At 43.8% G+C, this 22865-nt stretch overlaps 1 protein-coding gene across 2 annotated transcripts in view; it reads right to left on the reverse strand.

Annotated features, from left to right (window-relative positions):
- Positions 1–348: 348 nt before the first annotated feature.
- The window catches only part of LOC148017162 (transcription factor RF2b-like), a 48866-nt gene continuing 26349 nt past the window's right edge, over positions 349–22865 (reverse strand). The window contains exon 4 of one of the 2 annotated variants that reach the window (XM_087662787.1): positions 349–728. In XM_087662787.1, coding sequence (XP_087518913.1) covers positions 601–728 — 128 coding nt within the window. In that variant the 3' untranslated portion in view covers positions 349–600. Of the gene's footprint in view, positions 729–788; positions 1499–22865 lie in introns of those variants that run through there. The other variant, XM_087662788.1, reaches the window with a different exon arrangement.

The raw sequence follows: 22865 nt of genomic DNA on the forward strand, positions 1-22865 counted from the left end.
CAAATGCTCAACTGTATGTGAACCAATTATGAAAGCCAAGAAATCAACAAGGCAACTTCCAAGAAGAAAAAATATAACAAAGAGCTGCAGTATATCCAGTAGACTAGCAATTCACTAACGAAAGCAAATTCCTTTTCACTTTAAAAATAAGGTTTGAGTGATCTGATTAATCATTTGTTGAATGGAACTAATTAACCCTTTTAAAAACTCTGGAGAATACACCTTGCTTCATAAAGTTGTAGGGTAATGCAAAGTGCCACACAGCCACTCTGCAGAAAACGACAACAACATTTATGTGTTGAAAATCAAGCATTGCACATGTGAGACGGCATGACCATCATACAATGCTTTAATGAAAAAATGATTAAATCATATTCTCTTCCATGGAAAAGCCAGCAGTTTCCACCAAACATCCAAGTGGACCACAGAACCATGCGGTTGAAGCATTAATGAACCAGTTAAGAGTAAACCCAACAGCCATAAGTGGCAGGAACAAAGAGGTTAATGAGTGTATAATTCAACACTAGTTTTTGGTGCATGAAGTTACATTGATCTACGCTGCTCCTCAACTTTAGTCCAAGCTTAGTTTTTTTTTTTTGTTCAGTAGAACTGCTTGCTTAATGAGCCTGGATGATGTTCAAGGCCCATTAGGTGCATGTTTCGCGCCCCAACCTCCCCAGTTGCTATCTTAAGCTTCTGAAGTTGCTCCTTCAAAATGACATTTAAATCTGCAAGTGTGTTTCTTGTCAAGAAAATCAGTTGCAAGAGAATTAAATTCTGACACACAATCACATAAACTTGATGTTCCCTGGACTTTGAATTTGGATATACATACTGCTAGACTGTAAAATAGAAGCCGACACTGAGGAGCATTGAATTGGATCCACAACTAAAAGGCATACTTTTTGCCTGCCATATACACTTGGCCTGTGTCCCACAAGTTTTTGCAAGATTATAGGACTTCAGGATTTCAGGAGAACAATAATATCATTTGAAGCTATGACATGGACATCCAATTCAAAGAATGCAGAATCTCTACCTTGAAAAGCCAGCAGTAAAGCGTTTCTACATGAAAATTTGGGTGCATTTTCCACTGTTTAGTTCCTGCAAGCAACAGTTTCGCAAATCCCCCTTCCTCTGCTTACTGGATATATTCAGGGTGTGCATACCAGAGCTACATTCACATTTCACATGCTCTACTTCTTAAATTGGGAACTGGGCTGAATAACTAGGCATTGAAATCTAGGAGATCGCAAAAGCTTTTATGAGCACTGCCCACCAGTTTAGTCATTCTTGTATAGATCTACAGTTAGAATTGATAGATGGTTTGCGACTGGAGAATGCAGCCAGAAGCTGGCTGATGCACCTCAGGAAAGACATGGCTATCTTTAGCGGGTCTTCCCTTTGACAAAGTGTCCTGGAATGAAATCCTCAATTGGAAGTTCAGGACCGTGTAGCTCAAGTTGCTCAGAGCTTTGACTTACCAGAGAGGAAATAACTGCAATATAACAAGAGCCATTGTCAAGGGCTACCATTACAGTAGGAAAATCATAGAGCCAAGTGGGTTTCAAGTTTTAACAATGTGACAATTGAGGAAATTTACATAACAATTCTTTGCAGGCAAAAAGAAACAAAATTGTTGTAGTTCTTATTTTCATTTGAAGTCTTGCTCTGCTGTAGCACAGGCAATCAATGTCTCCATGTAATAAGCTTGGGAACAGCTGAAACATCACGCTCTCCTTGTGCCTCCCATCTCCTAGGAACCACGGTTGACCAAGTAAAAGCTGTTGAGGGGTTAATTGCCAAAACATGCATGATGATAATTGAATGGTGCCAGAGACTTTTGTAGATGTCCTGAATTACAGGGTTCTGCAATAGCTCTGTTCGGTAATTTGGCAACACCCCAATGATACAATTTACAATCTCACTTTTTTTCACCCCAAAAAGAAAAAAGAAAACCTTGAAGAGTCTACAGTGGAGACATCCTGCAGGTCTACCACATGGCTGCATCTCCTAGTCCAAATGTACCGGATTATAATACTAGCAATTATCTCGCATCTATGACAAGGTCTCTAGGGCCACTATGCCTGTGAGTAATTTGGAGTTGGATTCTGCACTGATGATAGCCAATGATGAGAAAAGAGTGGTTCCCTTGAAAATCCTCATACCCACACGTTGAACTTCAATATGTGCCCAAGCTACAGTCCCCTAAGTCACAATCTATTAGCCTGCCACTTTTAGTGTTGTCGGTCTATCATCTCCCTATCGTTGTTGGGTATTGAGCTCATGACAATAGACCAGCATGCTATAGAGGGTGAAGATCCATGATAGGGAGAGAGAGAGAGAGAGAGAGAGAACTCTTGCGAGTACACAACAAGCTGAATACATTGATATGATAGTTTGTGATGATAGTACAAGTAATAGAGCCTAAATATATAGGCTGAGATATCCTCCTACACCTTTGACCCTTATTAGATGCTAAGTGGTGTAAAAGATATTCACACCTAAACATGCACATTTACACACAATAATGTGTGTTCATACACAAGGACAAATAAATCTAACAAATGCCCCCTTCGGGTCATGGGTGGCTCAACCCGTGACACGAAACATAGGGAAAAAGGAAAAAGGAAGGTCTTACCTCAAAAAGGCAGTGTCTAATCCCACACGATGATTTTGGAAAGGAGATATGTAAATGAGAGAGATGCATCGTGAGGAAGATCATGACATGGTCTATCAAAAAGTTCAAGGACTTGAAGTAAGGCATGGTTCAGAGTTGCATGTGCATGGGTCAAAGGCTGATGAAAAACCAACGTGGCTCAAAGGCACTAGGCGCATGACCAAAGGCCAAATACATAAGTATAGCTTTTGAGATCAACTCAAAGGTCATGCGGTAAGTAGTTACAATCCCCCCTAAAATATAGCTCCTAAAAGAACCATGAAAGGGAAAGTACAAATCTTTATGGATAAAAATCCAAGCAGAGAACCCCACATAGTAAGTGTTTGGGAAGGTCTTAACACATGCATCTACATGGTCAATGTCTAATTCCAAAACACATTTATTTATTTATTTAGGATTTGATTTAAAAAGCATACTAATAGGGTTCACCATTGCCAAGAGACAATGACTAAACAGATACATTAAGGGCCTTGTCAAGACTAGTAGGTGACTCATCAGGGTCACTATCTAATAAGGTATTAGCAATGGCATATTGGGCATGTTTGCTTGTCTTGTTGCTTGTCTTTCTTCTTGTAGTATTGGTCAACAATGTAGCCAATACGTTTGCTGTATCAACACTTGCGCGGTTGTTTCTTGGTGTAGAAGGCTGCTGATGCTATGTCAGCATCTTCGTTACACCTTTCGTCATCCAAAAGGATGGCAACCATTTCTTCGTATTTCATCTCTTGAGCCACCTTGAGACCTTGAGAGTTGTCACCGTTTCATGGAATTATTCTTCTTTCATCAAGCTATAAAGAAGTATAGCCTTGTCTAATGGAGACATGGGAGCTCTTCCCCTATGTTTGACAGTCCGTTTACAGCTCTTGCCAATGCCTACCTACTTTCAGAATGTCCAAGATGCCACCTCATTATGTCTAGTCTTTGACTTCGAAGGACTAAGCGTCTCAAATTGTTCCTCCTAATTCAACACCGTAGGAACAAGCTCTTCCCATTCAGTAGTGTCAAAATGCCCTAAGGTGATTTTGGGGGGGGGGGGGGGGGGATTGGGTTGGTTGTAAACTATGACAACAAAGTCACAACCATATTTTTGGATGAAATCACCTTGCCGACATTTAGAATTTGCATCCACAATTGGAAAAGCTTGTTAATGTGCTTGTGCATGGAGGTCGACTTGTTCAGGTTCAAAGTTCACATTTGAACCTCCAAAGACACCTATTTCACAGGTGTCATTTGATTGTAAAGCTGGTCCAAACTCCTGCCAACAAATCTCACGAATGCCTGTCAAATGCTTAATGTGAGCAATCATGGCTGGTGTGCATGAGAGGAAAAGGAATGAGCAAATGCGGGCATTCATCCTGTCCCAATGTGCTTCAACCTTCTCCAACAGTTTTTCTTGTCTTGAGAAAGAGTGGAAGATTTTTCCTGGCTTGATCAACCTTTAACCGGCTCTTATACCATGTCAGAGTGCTGCATTGCAGAAGCATGTGCTTGAACTGATTGAACGTGCTGAATGCTGAGAGAAGAGAAAGAGACAGTAGAATGCTGAGAAAGAGAGCAGAACACTGAAATGCTGAAGAAGAGACAAAATCTGAGTACAAGACGGTGTGCATATCAACAGCCAGAAGAGGAGACACAGAATCTGAATCCAAGGCTGAGTGCACGTCAAGTTTCAACAGCTGAAGACCTCAACTTGCATACACTACAATGGATGTGAGCAGTCTGACAATGGTCCTCAAATAGGCTAGGGAGGGGAGAGAAAAACCAGTTGGCCTGTTCAGATCAGGCCAACCCGACAGATCCTGTTGCCTGCCACATGGCAGGTCTGTCAGACAGACCTGCCTGACTACTGTGCCCTTCCCACCTGCACCTGAAGTGACCCAGCACACTGCCCATGGTGGAATAGCCTGCCCATCTGCCCGTCCCAGTCCTGGCCACCTGCCTGCCTAGTCTAGGAGGTGCTCACACCTACACACTAGGGCTATGATAGAGACTCTGATAGAGGGACTATGTCTCAAGTGAAGGTCAGAGAGCTCCTTCTGAGACTTGGATTGGTCTCTTCTCTAGAGGGGACATCCTTCTTGAGGTCATTGCAACTAGCAGAGAGAGGAGATTCGCTTTCACAATGGAGGAAGATGGTCACCTTCAGGGAGGACTTGGATTAGACAGTTCACAGGATGCTCTAGACAGAGGATCAGAGCTGTGAGCTGTGAAGAGGATGCTCTAGACGGAATTGGACCTAGTCACCTTCTTAATGGATGGATGGAGACACTTGGCTTATGAAAAGATGCCCCTTAAGAGAATACAGTGGGATTTTGAAGAGTGGGTTCAAAGAGATCTGTTCTTTGATAGGCCATGCAACATGGCCTTCTTTTGGCTCCACTACCAGGTTGGGGAGGAGGATTCTAATGAGCAGGATTAGAGCACAACCAGCAATCACTTCCCATTGACACTGATAAGGTATCTTAGATCTTTCTATTAGAATTTTCGAGGAGGTCGATGACAGCTTTAGGCCTAGGAAGATATCCCTCTTCCTATGGCTATTAGCTTAAAGGAGCTTAGTAGTTGGTACATGGCATGTGCAAGATGTGGTGACCGCGAGGAGATGCAGAGGGATGACCTTTGTTGGGATTGTCCCAGAGTTAGGAGGCATGGTGGAGAGCCCTTAGGATGGTCTTTCACAACACGAGAGACCATGATTGTGTGAGAGGGTGCAACAGAACAAAGAACATGAAAATGAAGAGAAGGAGATAGCAGAAAGAAGAAGGAAGAAAGAAATCTGCACTGACTGAAATAAATGATGAATACAATCGGAAGGACTGATTAGTCCATGCACTCAGCCCAAGGCATCAGTGAGGGCACCAGATCAGGTTGAAAATGATGACAGCGGCAGCGGCACCAAAGATGGAGGAGAATGCCCAAAGTAGGAGAAGCAACCTGCAAAAGATGATGGCCAAAGTAAGGACAGACCAGCTGTAAATAGCTGAAGTCCACCAAATCTGGCTGACTTGTAAAAAGGACCCTAAATTTGACTGACCTATTGCAAATAACCCAGGGGCTGTAATAAATGCAGTCTGACCACATAGGAAAATCCGACAAATAATGAGGTGGCATCTTGGATAGTCTAGGAGGAGGTAGGACCAACTGACACACATAGGAAAAGGGCCTAAAACAGGAGAAATGCATACTAAAATACCAAAGCTCCCATGTCTCCATCACACTCTAACAGGAGCTCACAACCGGGAGATGACATTGACAACACTAGAAGTCATAGGCTAACACCCCCACTCAGATCTTGGGTGTTTGAAAACCCAACCATCTCATGTGATGAAGCACAGAAGCCTTGGGCAAAGGCTTTGTGAAGAGATATACTACATTGTCCTCAGCAGGATAGTAGGCCACCGCTAACTTGGAATCCATGATCCACTCTCAAACAAAGCGGTACTGAACTGCGATGTACTTCGTGCGAGCATGAAACACCGGGTTCTTCGCCATAGTGAGGGCACTCCGGTTGTCCACACAGAGGTTCATAGGTCCTGTCTAGGGAATGCAAATCGCTGCCAACAGTTGACGGAGCCAAACTACCTCCATGGCTGTAGAACAAAGTGCATGATACTCAACCTCTATAGAAAATAGGGCCACAATAGGCCGCTTCTTACTGCTCCAAGAGATAGCTTCTAATCCGAGGGAGAAGGCATAACTCGTAGTGGACTATCGCGTATTCACATCATCTGCCCAATTAGAGTCACTCCATCCAAAAAGAGTGGCCCCCTCACTATACATGATCCCATAGAATTGTGTCCCCTATAAGTAGCACAAGACATGCAAGACGGCTCTCCAATGAGCCTCCATAGGAGTCTTCATGAAAGAAGACAACAAAGCGATCACAAAAGAGATGTCTCGCCAAGTGTGAATCAGCCAAATCAAAGAGCCAATGAGTGCACCTGTAGCGGGAAGCATTGATAAGGGGATCACCTATTGCTAATAACTTGGACTCGGGGTCCATGGGGCAAGAAATAGGGCGATGTGGACAAACTAAACTTCAAAAGAAGCTCGGAGACGTATCAGTGCTGGAACATAAAAATGCTCTGTGCCATTTGATAGATCTCTCAGCCAAGGAAGAAGGGTAGGATCCCAAAATTAGTCATGTCAAACTTTTGGCCCAATATCATCCGTGTTTATCAACCTCCTATATGTTGCTCCCTGTGATAATGAGGTCATCAACATATAAGATGACAAACATGCTCCTGTTCTCCGCAGCCTTATAATAAAGGTTGGGGTCACGATTTGATCGATGGAGGCCACTATCCAAGACAAATCAATCAATCTGCTAATGCCAAGCTTGAGGAGCTTGATGTGGACCTTCCGAAACATGTAAACATGGTCCTCCTTCCCTTGCACAAGAAAACCAAGAGATTGTGAGACATAAATCTCCTCCTTCAAGACGCCATTCAAAAGGGTCAACTTCATGTCCATTTGATAAACCGGTCAATGGTGATGAGTGGCTAAAGCTAAGATAGCTCGAATAGTGAACATCTAAGTTGTCGGCGTGAAAGTCTCAAAGTAATCCAAACCTGCCCGCTGAGAGAATCCCTTGGCAACAAGCCATGCCTTATGCTTGTCCAAGGTCCCATCTACAAGATACTTGGTCTTATAGGCCCACTTCACACCAATCACCTCCTACTTCTTTGGATGAGGAACCAACTTCCAAGTCTGGTTCTACTCGATATACTGCACCAAATATACTATGCAAGAGCCTCATCAACTACAGTAGGCTCATGGTCTTGAAGGATCGGTGACATAAGGGTATAGTTCACGCAAAGTGAACTATCCCGTCGGGCTTGAAGCCTAGCTGATCTGGGAGGGCCAAGAAACGTCTCAGGGAACTAAGTAATCCCGAATATTGCATGATCCTTTGATACTACTAAGGAATGGTGATAGGCTCAGCTTGTTGCAAAGGAGATCGAGAGACTTCCGGTACTTGTAAAGTACCTCTTTGTGCAAGGGACTCATCCTCACTAAGGGAAGGTCAATCCTCCTCATTTGATGAAGAAGAATCCTCCTCTAACGACTCAATCCCTCAAGAGGAAAAGTTAGGAGATGGGAAGGGTAGAAATACTCGATGGCAAAGTAGTAGATGAAGTAGCTGTCAAGGGTGGAAGGGGAGACGATGAGGGAGAAGGCGACTGAGGGGGAAGAGTCGCAAACGAAGAAGGTCCAAGGGGTAACTTGGAAGAAGCCGCCGGGGGGGGGGGGGGGGGGGGGGAGGCGGAAATGCACTTACACTCATTACTCACTCAATACGGCACAAAAAGGTAACACGATATATGAGAGCAAGATATACTCTTGTATTATTCAATCAAAGAAATGGTACAACATAGGCACATCCCAAGACTACATCCTCGTAACACCGCACATAAGAGGGTTCACCACTGGGTATAGAGAATCACACATAGAGTGGAAACCAAGCAGGGCTCAGAGTCACTACTACTCCCTATATAGGTGTTTCCGGTGATAACGCCATGGTATAGCTACAAAGCCCTTACACTCACCCCCACTTACTCGATTGCTGTCCTCAGCAATATAAGGGTAGCCTTTATTTCGACTCATCCAGGATCTTAACACAGCTTTTGCTAACAATCTGGGCAATGTCTGCTAGTCTAGGACTTGGTAAGACATTCGCAGGGTCTTAACACAGTCTATGCTATCAAACTCGTCAGTGTCTTCCGCACTAGGACTTGGGGGTCTTAACACAGCTTTTTCTAGCAAGCTAGTAGTTAGTGTCTGCCCATCTAGACTTGGTGGGGGACTATTTGGGTTTTTGGTTTGGGTGACCATGCAAGTCCACCCTCGACTCAAGTATATTTGAGGAGTGGAGGTGTTACTGGGCCTATGATTGGGGACCGTTTGTTTGTGCAAGCTCAAGAGGTGTTGGAAGAATTGGTGGGATTCTCCTTGAGCCAGATGGCGAAGGCATCTTTGCCGCGTTCACGCGCCTCCACTTCCAAAATCCAAGTGGCTTCCTTGAGAGGACGCCCGCACCACTTGGTGAGACATTCAAGGTATCCTTTTTGTTCCCGACGTCAGAGGAATGCTTCTACTTCGAAGGGTGTGTAACTTGTGGCAAAGTGGATGGAGCTATTGTAGTGGAATTCCAGCACATCGAGGTACAGGGCCCAATCCTTTTGGTCCATCCGAGCGTAACTCTTGAGATAATCTTCAATGCCTTGGTTGACTCTTTCTGTTTGCCCATCTATTTCAGGGTGGAAGGATGATGAGAATCGCAACTGTGTTTCCAGGGTCTTGTATTGTTCCTTCCACATGTCACTCATGAATCTTCCATCTCTATCTGACACTATGGCTAAGGATAGGCCATGTAGCTTGAACACATGTGTAACGAAGAGGCGATGACATCTGTGAACTTCTTGGATTCATAAGCTATGGGGTGGCCTTCTTGCACCAATACACCCCCAATGCCATAGTCGGATGCATCTGTGGAGATCTCAAAGGGTTTGGTGAAGTTAGGGACTTTCAAGACAGGGGTTTGACTCATGCATTTCTTCATTTATTTAAAAGCATCCTGTTGCTCACTACCCCATGTAAAAGTGTTGTCTTATTTGGTGAGGTGGGATAGGGTTGCGGTGATGAGGCTGTAATCCTTGATGAACCTTTTGCAAAATATTGTGAAGCCGAGAAACTCCCGCACTTCCCTTACAGTCTTCAGTAGTACAAGCCATTTTTGGACAGCTTCTACTTTCTTGGGGTCCACTTTGATACCAACTGCTCGTACAATGAAGCCTAGGAATTCTAACTCTTTTACAGCAAACTCACATTTTTCTGGTTTAGCATATAGCTTATGTTGCCGCAGCTTCTCAAAAACTAAGCGTAAGTGTTGTTTGTGTTCTTCTAAGATTTTGCTATAGACTAGTAGATCATCAATGTAGATAATGGCAAATATGTCTATCTCATTCTAAAGACTCCATCCATGAGGCCACAAAATGCCCCTAGGCCATTGCTTAGCCCAAATCCTAAGACTAACCATTCAAAACTACCATATCTAGTGCGGAAAGTTGTTTTTGGGATATCTTCTTCTGCTATGCGAATCTGGTGGTAGCTATGCGGCTAAAGTGCTTGGCTCCATGTAGCCTATCTAAGAGGTCCTCCACTAGGGGCATGGGATATTTGTTTTTTATGGTGATTTTATTAAGGGCCCTATAATCTACACATAGTCTAAGCCTCCCATCCTTCTTCTTAACAAACAACACTGGGGCACCAAAGGGAGATTTGTTGGGGGGGATGAAACCTTGTTCTTCTAATTCATGCAGCCGTTTCTTCAATTCCATGAGTTCTATGTGATTCATGCCATAAGGGGCCCTCGCCAGTGGGGTGAATCCTGGAATAAGCTCGATTTTGTGATCCGCATCCCTTCTGGGTGGTAGACCCTTAGGTAGTTCTACCGGCATTACATCTTTGAACTCCTCAAGTATTTCTACCACTTCTGTGCTGCTAGTTAGGGGTTTAGGCTTCTTGGTGATCTCCTGCTCAATGGGTCAAATCATACATAGATAGACCATGTCTCCTTGCTTAACAAATTTCTCCACTTGCTTGGCATAGCATGTCATGATGCGTGGCCTAATAGGGTTCACTTGACACGGTGTTGCTTGGGTTGGCACTCCTGATTGGTTTGGCCTTGACTTCACTGTTTGGCAAGCAACTCCAAGCTTGTTCTCCTTCATTTGCACTTTGATTGGTGTCCTGCCTGGTAACTGCATTCTTTCACAAGGTACTCTGACACCTTCTCCTAGCATATCTAGCATTCTCTCATTCACTCCCTTTCCAAACATTGCAATGACATATTTATCATAGAATTCCAAGCCTAAGATAACTTCAAAATCATCCATGGGGATTACTAAGAAGTTGAGCTTTGCTCTCCATTTTCCGGCCTCTACTTGTACTGCAAAGACCTGTTTCACTTCTTTGGCCTCTCCTTGTGTAAATGTTACTATCAATCCTTCTTGGGCCTTAGACAATTTCAATCCATGTTTGGCTGTACACTCCGGTTTGATAAAGTTGTGAGTGGCCCCTGTGTCCACCATAATAGCCTGATTCCCTTTGCTCACTCTGCCTTTGATGTATAGCTGGTGGACTGCTCCTACCCGGGCCGCCATGCAATGGTGGTCGCGCACTGATTGTCCCCACTCTTGAGTGGTCCACGCTTTCATCACTTCTGCTTGGGATTTCTTGGATGTGTTGGGGTTGTGGTTCCTCTCCTCCATACGCACTAGTGGCCTTCACCCTAGACACGCTTGATGAGACAGTCTTCCATGGGGCATCTGTTTTGATAGTGTGGTCCCCCGCATTTGAAACATCTGATCCCTGTGGTTGGGCCTGGGGGTCTCCACCATGATGTGCTTAATCCCATGGGACCATATGGCGCACTTGGAGTCAGCCTATAGTGGTTATTCCCCCATCTACCAATTGCTCCTCTTGGTACTAATGCGGATTGTGGCGCAGCTGGTGTTATGCTGGAAGTCTCGATCCGCGTCTCCGTGAACTGGCCTCTAGGAGCATTGGGTCTCGAGGTCCATGAGTTGTTGTTGAGGTTGGTATTGAATCTGTTATGGTTCCCTTGGGCTGTCCTCCTGCCTTCCAAATCCACTAGTTTTTCAGCCATTCTCATGGCCTCGGCTAAGTTGGTTGACTCCTGCCTCTCTACGTCTCTTTTGGCCCACTCTTGCATCCCAAATAGGAATCCATGCAATTTGGTGTCAATGTCCATGTTGGGTAGTTGTAGCATGATCTGCTTGTATTTACTAACATACTCCATCTTCCCTTGCATTTGCTTGAGGTTTCTCCATTCATCTCTGACTTTGAATTTTTCCATCTTTGAAATGAAGTAATCTTTGAGTTCCTCTTGGAGTTTTTCCCATGAAAAGATGGTGTGTCCCTGCTCTTGTTCCAGCAAGTACCAACTAGCAATGTCCTCCAAGTAGATGGCTGCCACCTCTGCCTTCCTATCTTCGGTAATCCTGGCATATTTCAAGTATCTGTCCACCTCTGTAATCCACTTCTTCAAAACTAACCTGTCTCTCTCTCCCTTGTACTCGGCCGGTTGGGGCATCTTGAATTTGCCGTAGTCGTCTTCCGAGCTATCACTATCTTCCTCTTCTCTATGGCTATGTTTCTTGTCCTTCTTCTTACTTCCAGCTTCTACTACCTTCTTGTCTTTTCTTGTATCTTGTGCCCTCCTAGAAATCTCCTCTTCCTAACCTATCCATCTCCTCTTGTACTTTCTGCCTTTTCTCCTCTTCTTCTTGTTGTAGCACCCATTCTCTATAGCCCTACTCTACTTCTAATTTTCTTCTCCTTTCCTCTTCCTCTTCCTTCATCTGCATGTTCCTCCAAATTGACTCTAGCATGCCTAACATGCCCTCCAATTGTCTCTCTAATCTGACTACCTTCTCCTCTTGGGCTACTCTCCATTCTTGCCCTCTACTCCTCTTCCTCTCTTCCATTGTTGGGATGGGTACATTCTCTCATGTGGTCGTTGGGGTTGTCAACGTGGGGAAGCTGCGTTTTGCCTTTGGGTGGTGGTTGTGCAGCGGGGAAGCTGTATCACGTCTTCAGATAGTTGATGGTGTCGAGGTCACCGTGCCGGGGTGTCACGCCGGGATCGACACGACGGAGGTCAACGTGACATGGGGCGACGAGACGTGGGGCGTCGCAACATGGGGCGACACGACGTGGGTCGTTTCGACTCGTTCTCTTTGGGACACTGGATCTTTTCTCCTTCCGTGAGCACTCCTTCACTGCGAGCAAGAGTTGCTCTAATACCAAGTGTGATGCACTTGTACTCGTTACTCACTCAACATGGCGTAGAAAGGTAACACGATATATGAGAGCAAGGTATACTCTTGTATTATTCAATCAAAGAAACGGTACAACATAGGCACATCCCAGGAGTACATCCTCGTGACGCCACACATAAGAGGGTTCACCACTGGGTATAGGGAATCACACATAGAGTGGAAACCAAGCAGGGCTCAGAGTCACTACTACTCCCTATATAGGTGTTTCAGGTGATAATGCCATGATATAGCTACAAAGCCCTTACAAGGGGGGGGGGGGAGGGGGGGGGTGTCAATTGATGATGATGAACCACTTGGAACACAAGAACCATCAATCGAATCTTCGAAGGTGGCAACCTCATTGAAGATCACATCCCTGCTCACCTCGATCTTTTGAGTCTTCAAGTCATAGAGCTAATAGCCCTTTGTAGTCATATGTAACCGATGAAGATGGGTTTCTTAGACTTAGCGCCAAGTTTGCTCCCTCTTTTATTTCATAGTTGCCAAGTACGAAAGGTACAATACAGTACGGTACGATAAAATACAGTACTAAATGGTACCTTAATCATCGGTGTTCCTTCATGTGGAAGTTATTGAGTCTTCTATATTTAATGCAACATTGATGGCTCCTCGGTCTCAAAAGTAAATCCTAGATATTGGTGCTTCCCACTATATGACTCCTCTAAATGGTATTGCCCATACGCATCCAATGCATGGGTATATTTTGATTGTGGTGATAGTTCTTCAGTTTCTATACAGGCCACTAGTCACATGTAGCTTCTTCCAAATGGGCATGGGAGTGTTCATGTTCGGAGATCCTTTTATGTATTAGGCCTAGACTACAACCTTCTTTTAGTGAGCAAAATTTGAGAGCTAGGCCTCATGGTAGAATTTGATGCAGTCTCTTTTTGGATTCTTGATGGCAAGACCAAGAAAGTGTTGTACCAAGGGCAAGAGGAGAGTAGCATCTGCAAGATGTGCAGTTCCACAATACTTACATGTTTCCTTTTTTCTTCACAAACAAACCGAGCTACGGCATGCTCAATTCAGCCACCTCAACGACAAGTATCTTCAGAAGGTGGCTCATGACCAGCTCGTTCACGGTTTGCTAGATGTTGGGGTGAGCCATCCCCTTGTGTGTCTTGTATTCAGGAAAGACTGCAGCATGATTCGATTCCTAGCAAAGCTTCTCGACACGCTACTAAGCCCATGGAGCTTGTTTCCGCTAATTTGTGTGGACCTATGGGAAATGAGTCCCTTAAGGGGAGTCTTTATTTCATGCTAATTGTTGACATTTCTGAGACTGGCTTATCTTGAAGAGAATTGTTCTAGGTGGAAGCTAAAGACAATGAGATCTAACAAAGGTAGGGAGTTCACCTCCCATCAGATGGCTCGTTTTTAGGCGGAGTAAGGAATTCATTAAGAATATCCCAACATCAACTCTCCTCGAGAAAATGGTGTTTTCGAGCACAAGAGCATGCATGTGATCAAGATGTCCCAAACAATGATGGAACATTGATCAATATTGCAATATCCATGGATCGAAGCAGTGGTCACTACCGTTCACATCCTTAATTGATCACCCACTCAATTACTTTGGATACAACTCCATTTGAAGCTTATTTTGGATTGAATCCTAATGTGTCTTATTTTAGGGTTTTCATATGTGATGCTTATGTCCACATTCCAAGAAAGAAGTGTGACAAGTTTGAGTGAAAGTCCGAGAAGCATGTGTTTATTGGCTATAGTTCCCACTCACAACGATACCAAATCTATGATCCAATCTCCACGAATGTCTAAACGAGTCTTGGTGTTCAGTTTGTTGAGCTTCCAATTGCAAAGGGGAGTGAGGAGCTCCCTATTCTTGGTGATCTTGGTGACAATTGAGCACTTGAGACATTTCGTGTGGAGCCTATAGAATATGCAACTCCTAATGCCGAGGAGATTGCTTCTGTTAGCCTGCTTTATTTTGTTAATCTATCATCTCTTGGTTGTGAGCCCTAGTTAGAGTGTGAGAGGGACATTTGGAGCTTTGACTGTGGTTTCTCCTCCATTTAGTGTGCATTTGTGTTGTCCTGCCACTGCTAGCCACTCCCCAGATTGCTGCAATTTTTCCTAGCCTGCCACATCATCATTTCACAACATTTGTTTCAATTGGCTGGCTTTCAGGTTGGCCAAATCAGCAATCGGCTAGTTTTGGCTATTTTCTGCAATTTATAGCAGGTTTGCTGGCTAAGCAAATCACTCTTCTCTGTCTCTTGTAGGTGCTCCGACAATGGAGCAGCTTTCTCCTCCCCCTTCTCTCCATATTTTTCACACAACCCGCTATACTCGCTTTAAAATGCCTAACATGGCACCTCCCGTACAAGTGCATGTCCTCCCTTCTTTACCCAAAGAGAACAAGCTAGATGATACCAACTATTTAATTTGGTCATCTAAGGTGGAATGCATTCTTGACACCTTTAATCCTTGGGAACTTGTTACCCTATCTATAACCCATTCTGTGGAGAATCCCCCAAAGGGATCATCAATGGCTTGTGTAGCCCTATGGGATTGGCTAAACTCTCAAGCTTGGTCCTTTCTTTTCATGGGCTTATAAGATTTAGTGCATGTTCACAAGTTAAAGACAACAACAGAAGTGTGGAAGAAGCTTGCGTCAGAAGTGTGGAAGAAGCTTGCATCTTTGTACCATCAGAAGATGTTTGCCCCACACAATCTCTCTTGAGGAGAAACTTCATATGCTAAGTGTTGATGACTCTCCTCCATAAAGGATCACATCAACAAACTGGAGAACATGAGGAATGAGCTTGCATCCCTTGGGAGGACTATATTTTCAAAGGTGTTAACCCTCAGACGAACAAGGTGGAAAATCTGGAAAATCTAAAGCAAAAGACAAGGCCAAGGCAAAAGTGAAACGGAAAACGAATGCGTGCCAAGAAAAATATGGAAACACAAGAAGTGCAGAAAAGTCCTAAATCAAGGAGAAAGGCACACAAGAAAAAGTGCAAGTCAATACTTTTGTAAAAAAGTGCAAGGCGCATCATGATTTATTTTAAGAGCGTTGGGCTCTTACCTGTGCAATTTGTAAAGGTAGATGGGCAGTAGGAAAAAAGCTAGGAAGATAGGAGGACAATGGAAAAAAGGTCCTAGCGGTCGGCCATGTGAAAAAGGAGATAAGGGGATGACCACCCAAAAGGGATTTAGGGTTTTGTATATAAAGCTGAAAAGTGAATGAGAAGCTCATTCTTGTGTGTGGCCAAAAGTAGCTCTCTTCTTCTTCTTCTTGCTTGCTTGCTTGATCTTGTGCTTGAGAGAGAGTGTGAGAGTGTGAGGGAGTGAGTGAGTGAGGGTGAGGGACTATGGTGAAGAAGCTCTCCATCTTCACCTCTCTTCTTCTCTTCCCTTCTCTTCTCTTCTCTTGCTCACGGTAATGGAGCTTGGAGCGTGGAGCTTGAGAATGGAGCTTACTTGAAGCTCGCACTTGAATCGTGTTGGGTGTCTAATCTGTCACTACAAACTGGTATCAGAACCATCACGTTCTGTGCACTTCCCGAGATCTAACAAGACCAGCATTCTTGACGATGTGTGTCGGGCTAAGGCAGAAGGCACATGCGCAGAGGATCACCAACGTGGTGACTAAGCAACGTGTGGTGTCAAGCAGGCGTAGATTGCCAAAGATTCACGTGGGCAGAACCAGCCGACAGCACCAATCGACAAGTTCAGGTAGCTGACGAGATGGCAACCAAATGTTAGACGAGCTGACAACACACAACAAACGACGTCAGACAGGAATAGGACTGCACGCGTTAGACGAGGACAACAAGCATCAGACAGGGACGGTGACTTGGCAATGACAGGGCACGTAGGCACCAAACGCGCCACGCCAACAACCAAGCACTAGCGCATGGTGTCACGAGACGGCGGTCCGGGCAAGCTACGTGACGCTGGCAGGTCACGCAACCTGCCCCACAGGTCAACGGGGTCACTTTTTTTTTCTTCAAAATTCTTCTTGAATTTTCCCTTGGCCTGATGGGGATTCGCACACATAAGCACAAAATTCAGATTTGTGCATATTTTGGCCCGAAATTTTGGGGCTTTTCCCAGAATTGGGGATTGTGATGTAGAGCAAGATCATTTGTCTCAAAATTGCAGGAATTTTGTGACATTTTGTCCCCGACATTTGGGGCTTTTCATGTACATGCACAAATTGGGCTGAAATTTACCCAATTTCTCGACATTGATGCACATTGGACGAGCAATTTGGGGCTTTTGCAGTTTGGGCAAAATCTGTGCAACACTTGGTCATTTAATGTACATGCAGGTTGAATTCCACACAGTTTGGACATCAACACTTGGTAAAATTTGGGGGTTTTGCTGAAATTGCTTTATTTTGGCAAAATTGGCTTGTTATATGCATAATAGAGAAAATGCAGATATGTGGTTGATGCTTTGAGCACAAAAATTTTGGGGCTTTTGACCGTGTGTGTCAAATATTATGCCCATGGTTACATGTACAACAGAAATTGCAGCTAAAATTTGGGATTTCTCATGTAATGTGATGCATATGCCCTTGGAACAGCTGTAATCAGTTGGATAATGCTGTAGCACATGGTTTGGTGCTTCTGAAAATTCAATTATCTGTGCTTCTACGTGGTTATTTATTGCTGATTGGTACTTGTTTGTACCTTGGTCACTTGGGTGACAGTTTTGGGCCTGCATTTGCTGATTTTTTAGTCACATTTGGGCTAAAAATCATGGCTGGCAGAAATGACAGTAGTAATTTGATGCACATAAAGAAGCTTGAAGGCACACATAACTTTGCAGTTTGGCAAAAGCAGTGCTACAATATCCTATTACAAAAGAAGCAGGCAAAGCCGATCAAGACACAAGGGGCAAAGCCCGCAGATATGGAACAGGATGATTGGGATGAGTTAAATGAGCTTGCATGCTCAACCATCGAGCTATCGATTTCTGATACCTTGCTGTTTAACATTGAAGGTTTGGATTCTACATATGCTATATGGACTCGACTAGAAGAATTGTATGCACAGAAAAGTATTGCAAGCAAAGTGTATTGGCTGAAAAAGCTTATGGATTTGTGTATGAAAGAGGATACAGCAATGTCTACTCACCTAAGTGAGTTTAACTCCATTTTCAGCTAGCTGGTTGCCTTGAAGTTCATGATTGATGAGGAATTTAAGGCTACTTTCTTGCTTTGCACTCTACCACAGAGTTGGGATACATTCAGGACTGCTATGAGCAATTCTAATGCGATCCTTTTGTATGCTGATGTAGAGAGTGCTCTACTCATGGAATAAATGAATCGATAGAACAATGCATCCACTAAGTCTTCCAGTGCTTTGCATGCTAGGGACAGATCACACAACAGAAAGGCAAATATGATAGCAAGGGACGTAGTAAATCACGTGGCAAAGATGTTGAATGCCATCATTGTGACAAGAAGGATCACTTTAAACATGACTGCTACAAATGGAAGAAAGAGAAAGGAAAAGGCAAGAAGACGAATGATAGCAAGGAAGAGAAGAAGGACAATCAGCCTAAGAAGAGCAGTGTAAAAATTGAAGAGGTGAATGTAGTCACTCATGACAGTGATAGTGGGAGTGACGTACTCTTTGTCTCTTCACACTTTGGTGCACATGTTTTACTTGCAGATACAGAAGATGACATGCATACCTGGATTCTCGATTCAAGTACTTCCTTTCATGTCACCCCTCATCGTGAGTTGTTCTCTGCCTATACAAGGGGTCGACATGGTGTTGTTCATCTTGGGAACAACTATGCATGTGAGATTGCAGGTATTGGCAACATGCAGTTACAGTTTCAACATGGCTCTGTCTTTACACTTCAGCATGTATGGCATGTACCTCAGCTTAAGAAGAGCTTAATTAGTACAGGGCAGCTAGATGCTAATGGTTTTCATATCACCTTTGGTGATGGAAAATGGAAGATCTGTAAGGGATCTAGAGTGATTGCCAAAGGTTGCAAGAGTGATACTTTGTATCCACTTCATGTATCAGGTGTGCATGACCATATTGTTGCCGTGACCGAGCAGCCAAGTGTTTCTTTGTGGCATGGCCGGTTGGGACACATGAATCAAACGAGAATGAAAGTGCTTTCCTGTTTGGGTTACTTGCTTGTTTTCATTATGCTAATTTTGAGCATTGTGATCATTGTATTTATGGTAAACATGCATAGACGTCTCATAAAAAGTCTCTTTCTTTGAAATATTCTCCTGTAGAGTTAGTACATTCAAATGTACGTCAGATGCCAGGATTATCTTTAGGAGGAAAGAAATATTTTGTCACCTTTGTCAATGATGCTACACGAAAGGTATGGGTTTATCCTATTCGTAGCAAGGATGAAGTTCTTGACAACTTTAAAAAATTCTTGGCATTGGTTGAAAATCAAATTGATAAGACACTTAAGTGTCTTTGCTCTAACAATGGTGGGGAATATGTGTCCAAGGCCTTTCAGGCATTTTGTGACAGCAAAGGGATAAAGAGGAAGCTCACTGCCCCTCATAATCCGTTCCAAAATGGAGTTGCAAAGCGTATGAATTGGACCATACACGATAAGGTCCGTACGATGCTGTCTCATGCTGCCTTACCCCATGGTTTTTGGGCAAAGGTTGTTATATGGCAGCCATTCACTTAATTAATCGATCACCAAACAGGTCTTTTGGGGGGGGGGGGGGGGGGGTTTCCCCAAGAAGCGTGGTCGGGCAAGCCATCTTCATATGCTCATCTAAAAGTGTTTGGCTACGAGGCTTTTCTCCACATTCGTAAAGAAAAAAGCAACAAACTTGAGTCAAAGTCCTGTAATTGCATTTTCCTAGGATATGGTGACGAGGGTGAAATGGGATATAAATTGTGGGATCCCGAGAAAAGGAAAGTAGTACGCAACAATGATGTTATCTTCTGGGAAGATCGCATGCACAAATAGCCCGAAAAGACTGAGGAGGTCCGTAGGGTTGTATTCCGCGAAGAAATACCTTTTGGACAGCAAAATGTGCCCGCTGTACAGTAGCAAATACCTGCTGTAAATGAACCTGTAAATGCAGAAAATGATGTTGGAAATGATCAGCCAGCTATTACCCATGATAATGAGCCACTACATGTGCAGGAACAGCCAGGACAGCAAGTTGTTAATGCTGATTTGCAGGCTGAAATACCAAGACAGCATGCTGAAAATGGAAATTTGCGCGAACAGCCGGCAAACAATGATCATTGGGTTAGGAGATCGTCTAAGGCTACTAGACAACCTGATAGATTTGTTTCTGGTGCAAATAATGTAGCTGAATATGTCATGTTGACAGACTGTGGTGAACCGTCTTGCTTCAAGGAAGCAATAGACAGACAGGACAGCAAGAAATGGTATAAAGCCATGTTTTCAGAAATGGAATCTCTTGAGAAAAATGGCACTTGGGAGTTGGTGCAGTTGCCTAAAGGGCAGAAAACACTTCCATGAAAATGGGTTTACAAGATGAAGGTCACTTCTAGTTCCTCACCAAAGTACAAAGCAAGATTGGTTGCAAAGGGGTATAAGCAGGAGTATGGAATTGACTTTGATGAGATTTTCTCTCCTGTAGTCAAGATGACTACATTGAGAACCATTTTGAGCTTGGTTACAATTGAAGATATGGAGCTCATACAAATGGATGTAAAGATTGCATTTTTACATGGTGATCTGCATGAAAACATATATATGCAGTAGCCTGAAGGGTTTGTGGCAAAAGGAAAAGAAAAGATGGTATGTAAACCCGAAAGGAGTTTGTACGGGCTGAAACAAGCACCGAGAGAATGGTATCATAAGTTTGATACATTTATACAGTCTCAAGGTTTTCATAGAAGTCAAGTGGATCACTGCTTGTACACCAAGAAGGCAGCAGATGGCAGCCTAATTATCTTGGTTTTGTATGTTGATGACATGTTGATTGTTGGCAAGGATACTCATGCCTTGGACTCACTGAAGCAAAGTCTTCATGGCAGCTTTGACATGAAGGATCTCAGTGATGCAAACCACTTCTTGGCATGCGAATACTCAAAGATAGATCGATTACTCTATCTATCTCAGCAGGAGTATATCTCCAAGGTTTTGTAGCGTTTCAATATGGAGGTGGGGGGGAATTTTTGGGGTTCCATTGCCTCCATATGTGCAACTCAGTGCAGATGACAACCCTACATCTGATGATAAGAAGGCTGAAATGGCCAAGATACCATATGCTTCAGCTGTTGGAAGTTTGATGTATGCCATGGTTGCTACACGTCCTGACATTGTCTTTGCAGTGGAAGTGGTTATTAGGAGATACATGGCAACCCCTGGCAAGAAGCATTGGGATGCAGTGAAAGGTATTATGAGATACCTCAAAGGCACAAAGGAGTTGTGCATCTGCTTTGGGAAGCAGAAGGCATCTATTGTTGGCTTTACTAATGCAAACTATGCTCGTCATGCGGACTGCAGAAAGTCCACTTCTGGGTATGTGTTTACTTTCACAGGAGGAGCAGTCTCTTAGATCTCCAAGCTACAAAAGTATGTTGCATTGTCTACGACAGAGGCAGAGTATGTGGCTGCCACTGAGGCATACAAGGAGGCTTTACGGCTTTCACATCTGGTGGGAGAGCTTGGCATCATAGAGTTACCTATTCTCCATTGTGATAGTCAGAGTGCTATCATGCTAGCACGGAATCCTGTCTTTCATGCAAAGACAAAGCACATATAGGTGAAGTACCACTTCATTAGAGATATACTTGACAGCAAGAGCATTGAGCTTGTCAAAGTGCATACAGATGATAATTCTACAGACCTTCTCACAAAGGGTCTTCTAGCAGAGCGGTTTCAGTTTTGTACATACTAGACTTAGCTCATTCTTTTCTCCTCTTAAGGCACATTGCCTTTAGGTGGGAGGTTGTTGGGAATAAAGGCCTTGTGCCTTTAAATGTGCTCGGGTGTGAACACACCCTTATCACTCGTACTTACACATATATATCTATCTAAAAACCTAAAGGTACACACTCGTCATTGTATCTACAAACGTGCTCATTCTCTACTCTGCTCTATCTCACTCTCTCTGCCTCTCGCTGCGTGTAAAGACTGATTGTCTCGATCTCCATGCCTAACCCGTCACTATAGATCGTGGAGCTACCGGAGTACTCGAGAGAGGAGGTAACTCAATCACGCATGGAGGTAAGCTCACTACACCCGTAGAGATGGATGGCATATCTGCTATGTGAGAGGTAGCCATTAGTGCTCGGCTTGGAACACTTGAAGCAATAAGTGGTCCGTGGGTCTTGGCGGTTGATCACCTCCACAAAAGGATATAGCAATGATTCTCCTAACTCAACTACTATCTCCAGAGTTCAATGTGTTCTATATCAATCTTCTTACATAAAGGACCCGAGAGAAACTTCTTTAGGAGGAGCTTGCCCCACTAGGCTTGGAGCATGCCGAACGGCTCAAAGAAGCAAGAGCCAATGAATCCAACTCCATGAAGACTTTCACAACAAGTTCAGGAGGAGGGAAAAAAAAAGGCAAAGCCAAACGCCAAGAAACAAGAGAAAAAGAAGGATGATAAGAAGAAGCCTTAGTGCCCACACTATGGGACAGGGTTGTCTCCGTACGTAGTACGAACTAATCCATACAATACGATGCGTAAAGTACAGTATGGTACGTATCCGTACGATTTAGTACAAAAAAATAAACACTTTTTGGCCTCTTCTTCAAGCCTACAACTTTCTTTTTTTCTTTCTCCTTTCTTTTCTTTTTATTCTTTCTTTCTTATTTCTCTCTCCTCCAAGCCTCTCTCTCTCTCTCTCTCTCTCTCTCTCTCTCTCTCTCTCAAGCTTCTCACACCCTCTTTTTCTCTCAAGCCTCTCTTTCACACACACACAACCTTCTCTCTCTCTCTCTAGTCTCTCCCTCTCTCTCAAGTAGTATGGGAAGGGTACATATCCTAAGGAAGTGTTGTCAGAAGTACACCCTCATTTGAAGCCCAAGGAGGGGACTAAGGATTCAAAGGTTACCCTAGCTACCACTAAGTCTGTCTTCATACATGTGTTCAAGGAGGAGGATATAGCTCTTGCTTTTTCCACTACAAAGAAGCCTTGGCTCGTGGACAATGGGGCTTCTTGTCACATGACCTATTAACAAGTTTGGCTTCAAGATATGAATTCTAGAGGGAGATCCATCACCAATGGTGACAACTCTTCCGTACCTATTCGTGGAATGGGGACCATTTCCCTATTGCCGAATGAGGAACATTCTTCCACCAAAGTTCTTTATATACTAGATTTGGATTTTAACCTGTTGTCTCTTCATGGTCT

This window comes from Lygodium microphyllum, chromosome 22, assembly GCF_053477565.2.
Source record: "Lygodium microphyllum isolate KBCC chromosome 22, Lygodium_microphyllum_v1.1.10, whole genome shotgun sequence".
Taxonomy (NCBI): Eukaryota; Viridiplantae; Streptophyta; class Polypodiopsida; order Schizaeales; family Lygodiaceae; genus Lygodium; species Lygodium microphyllum.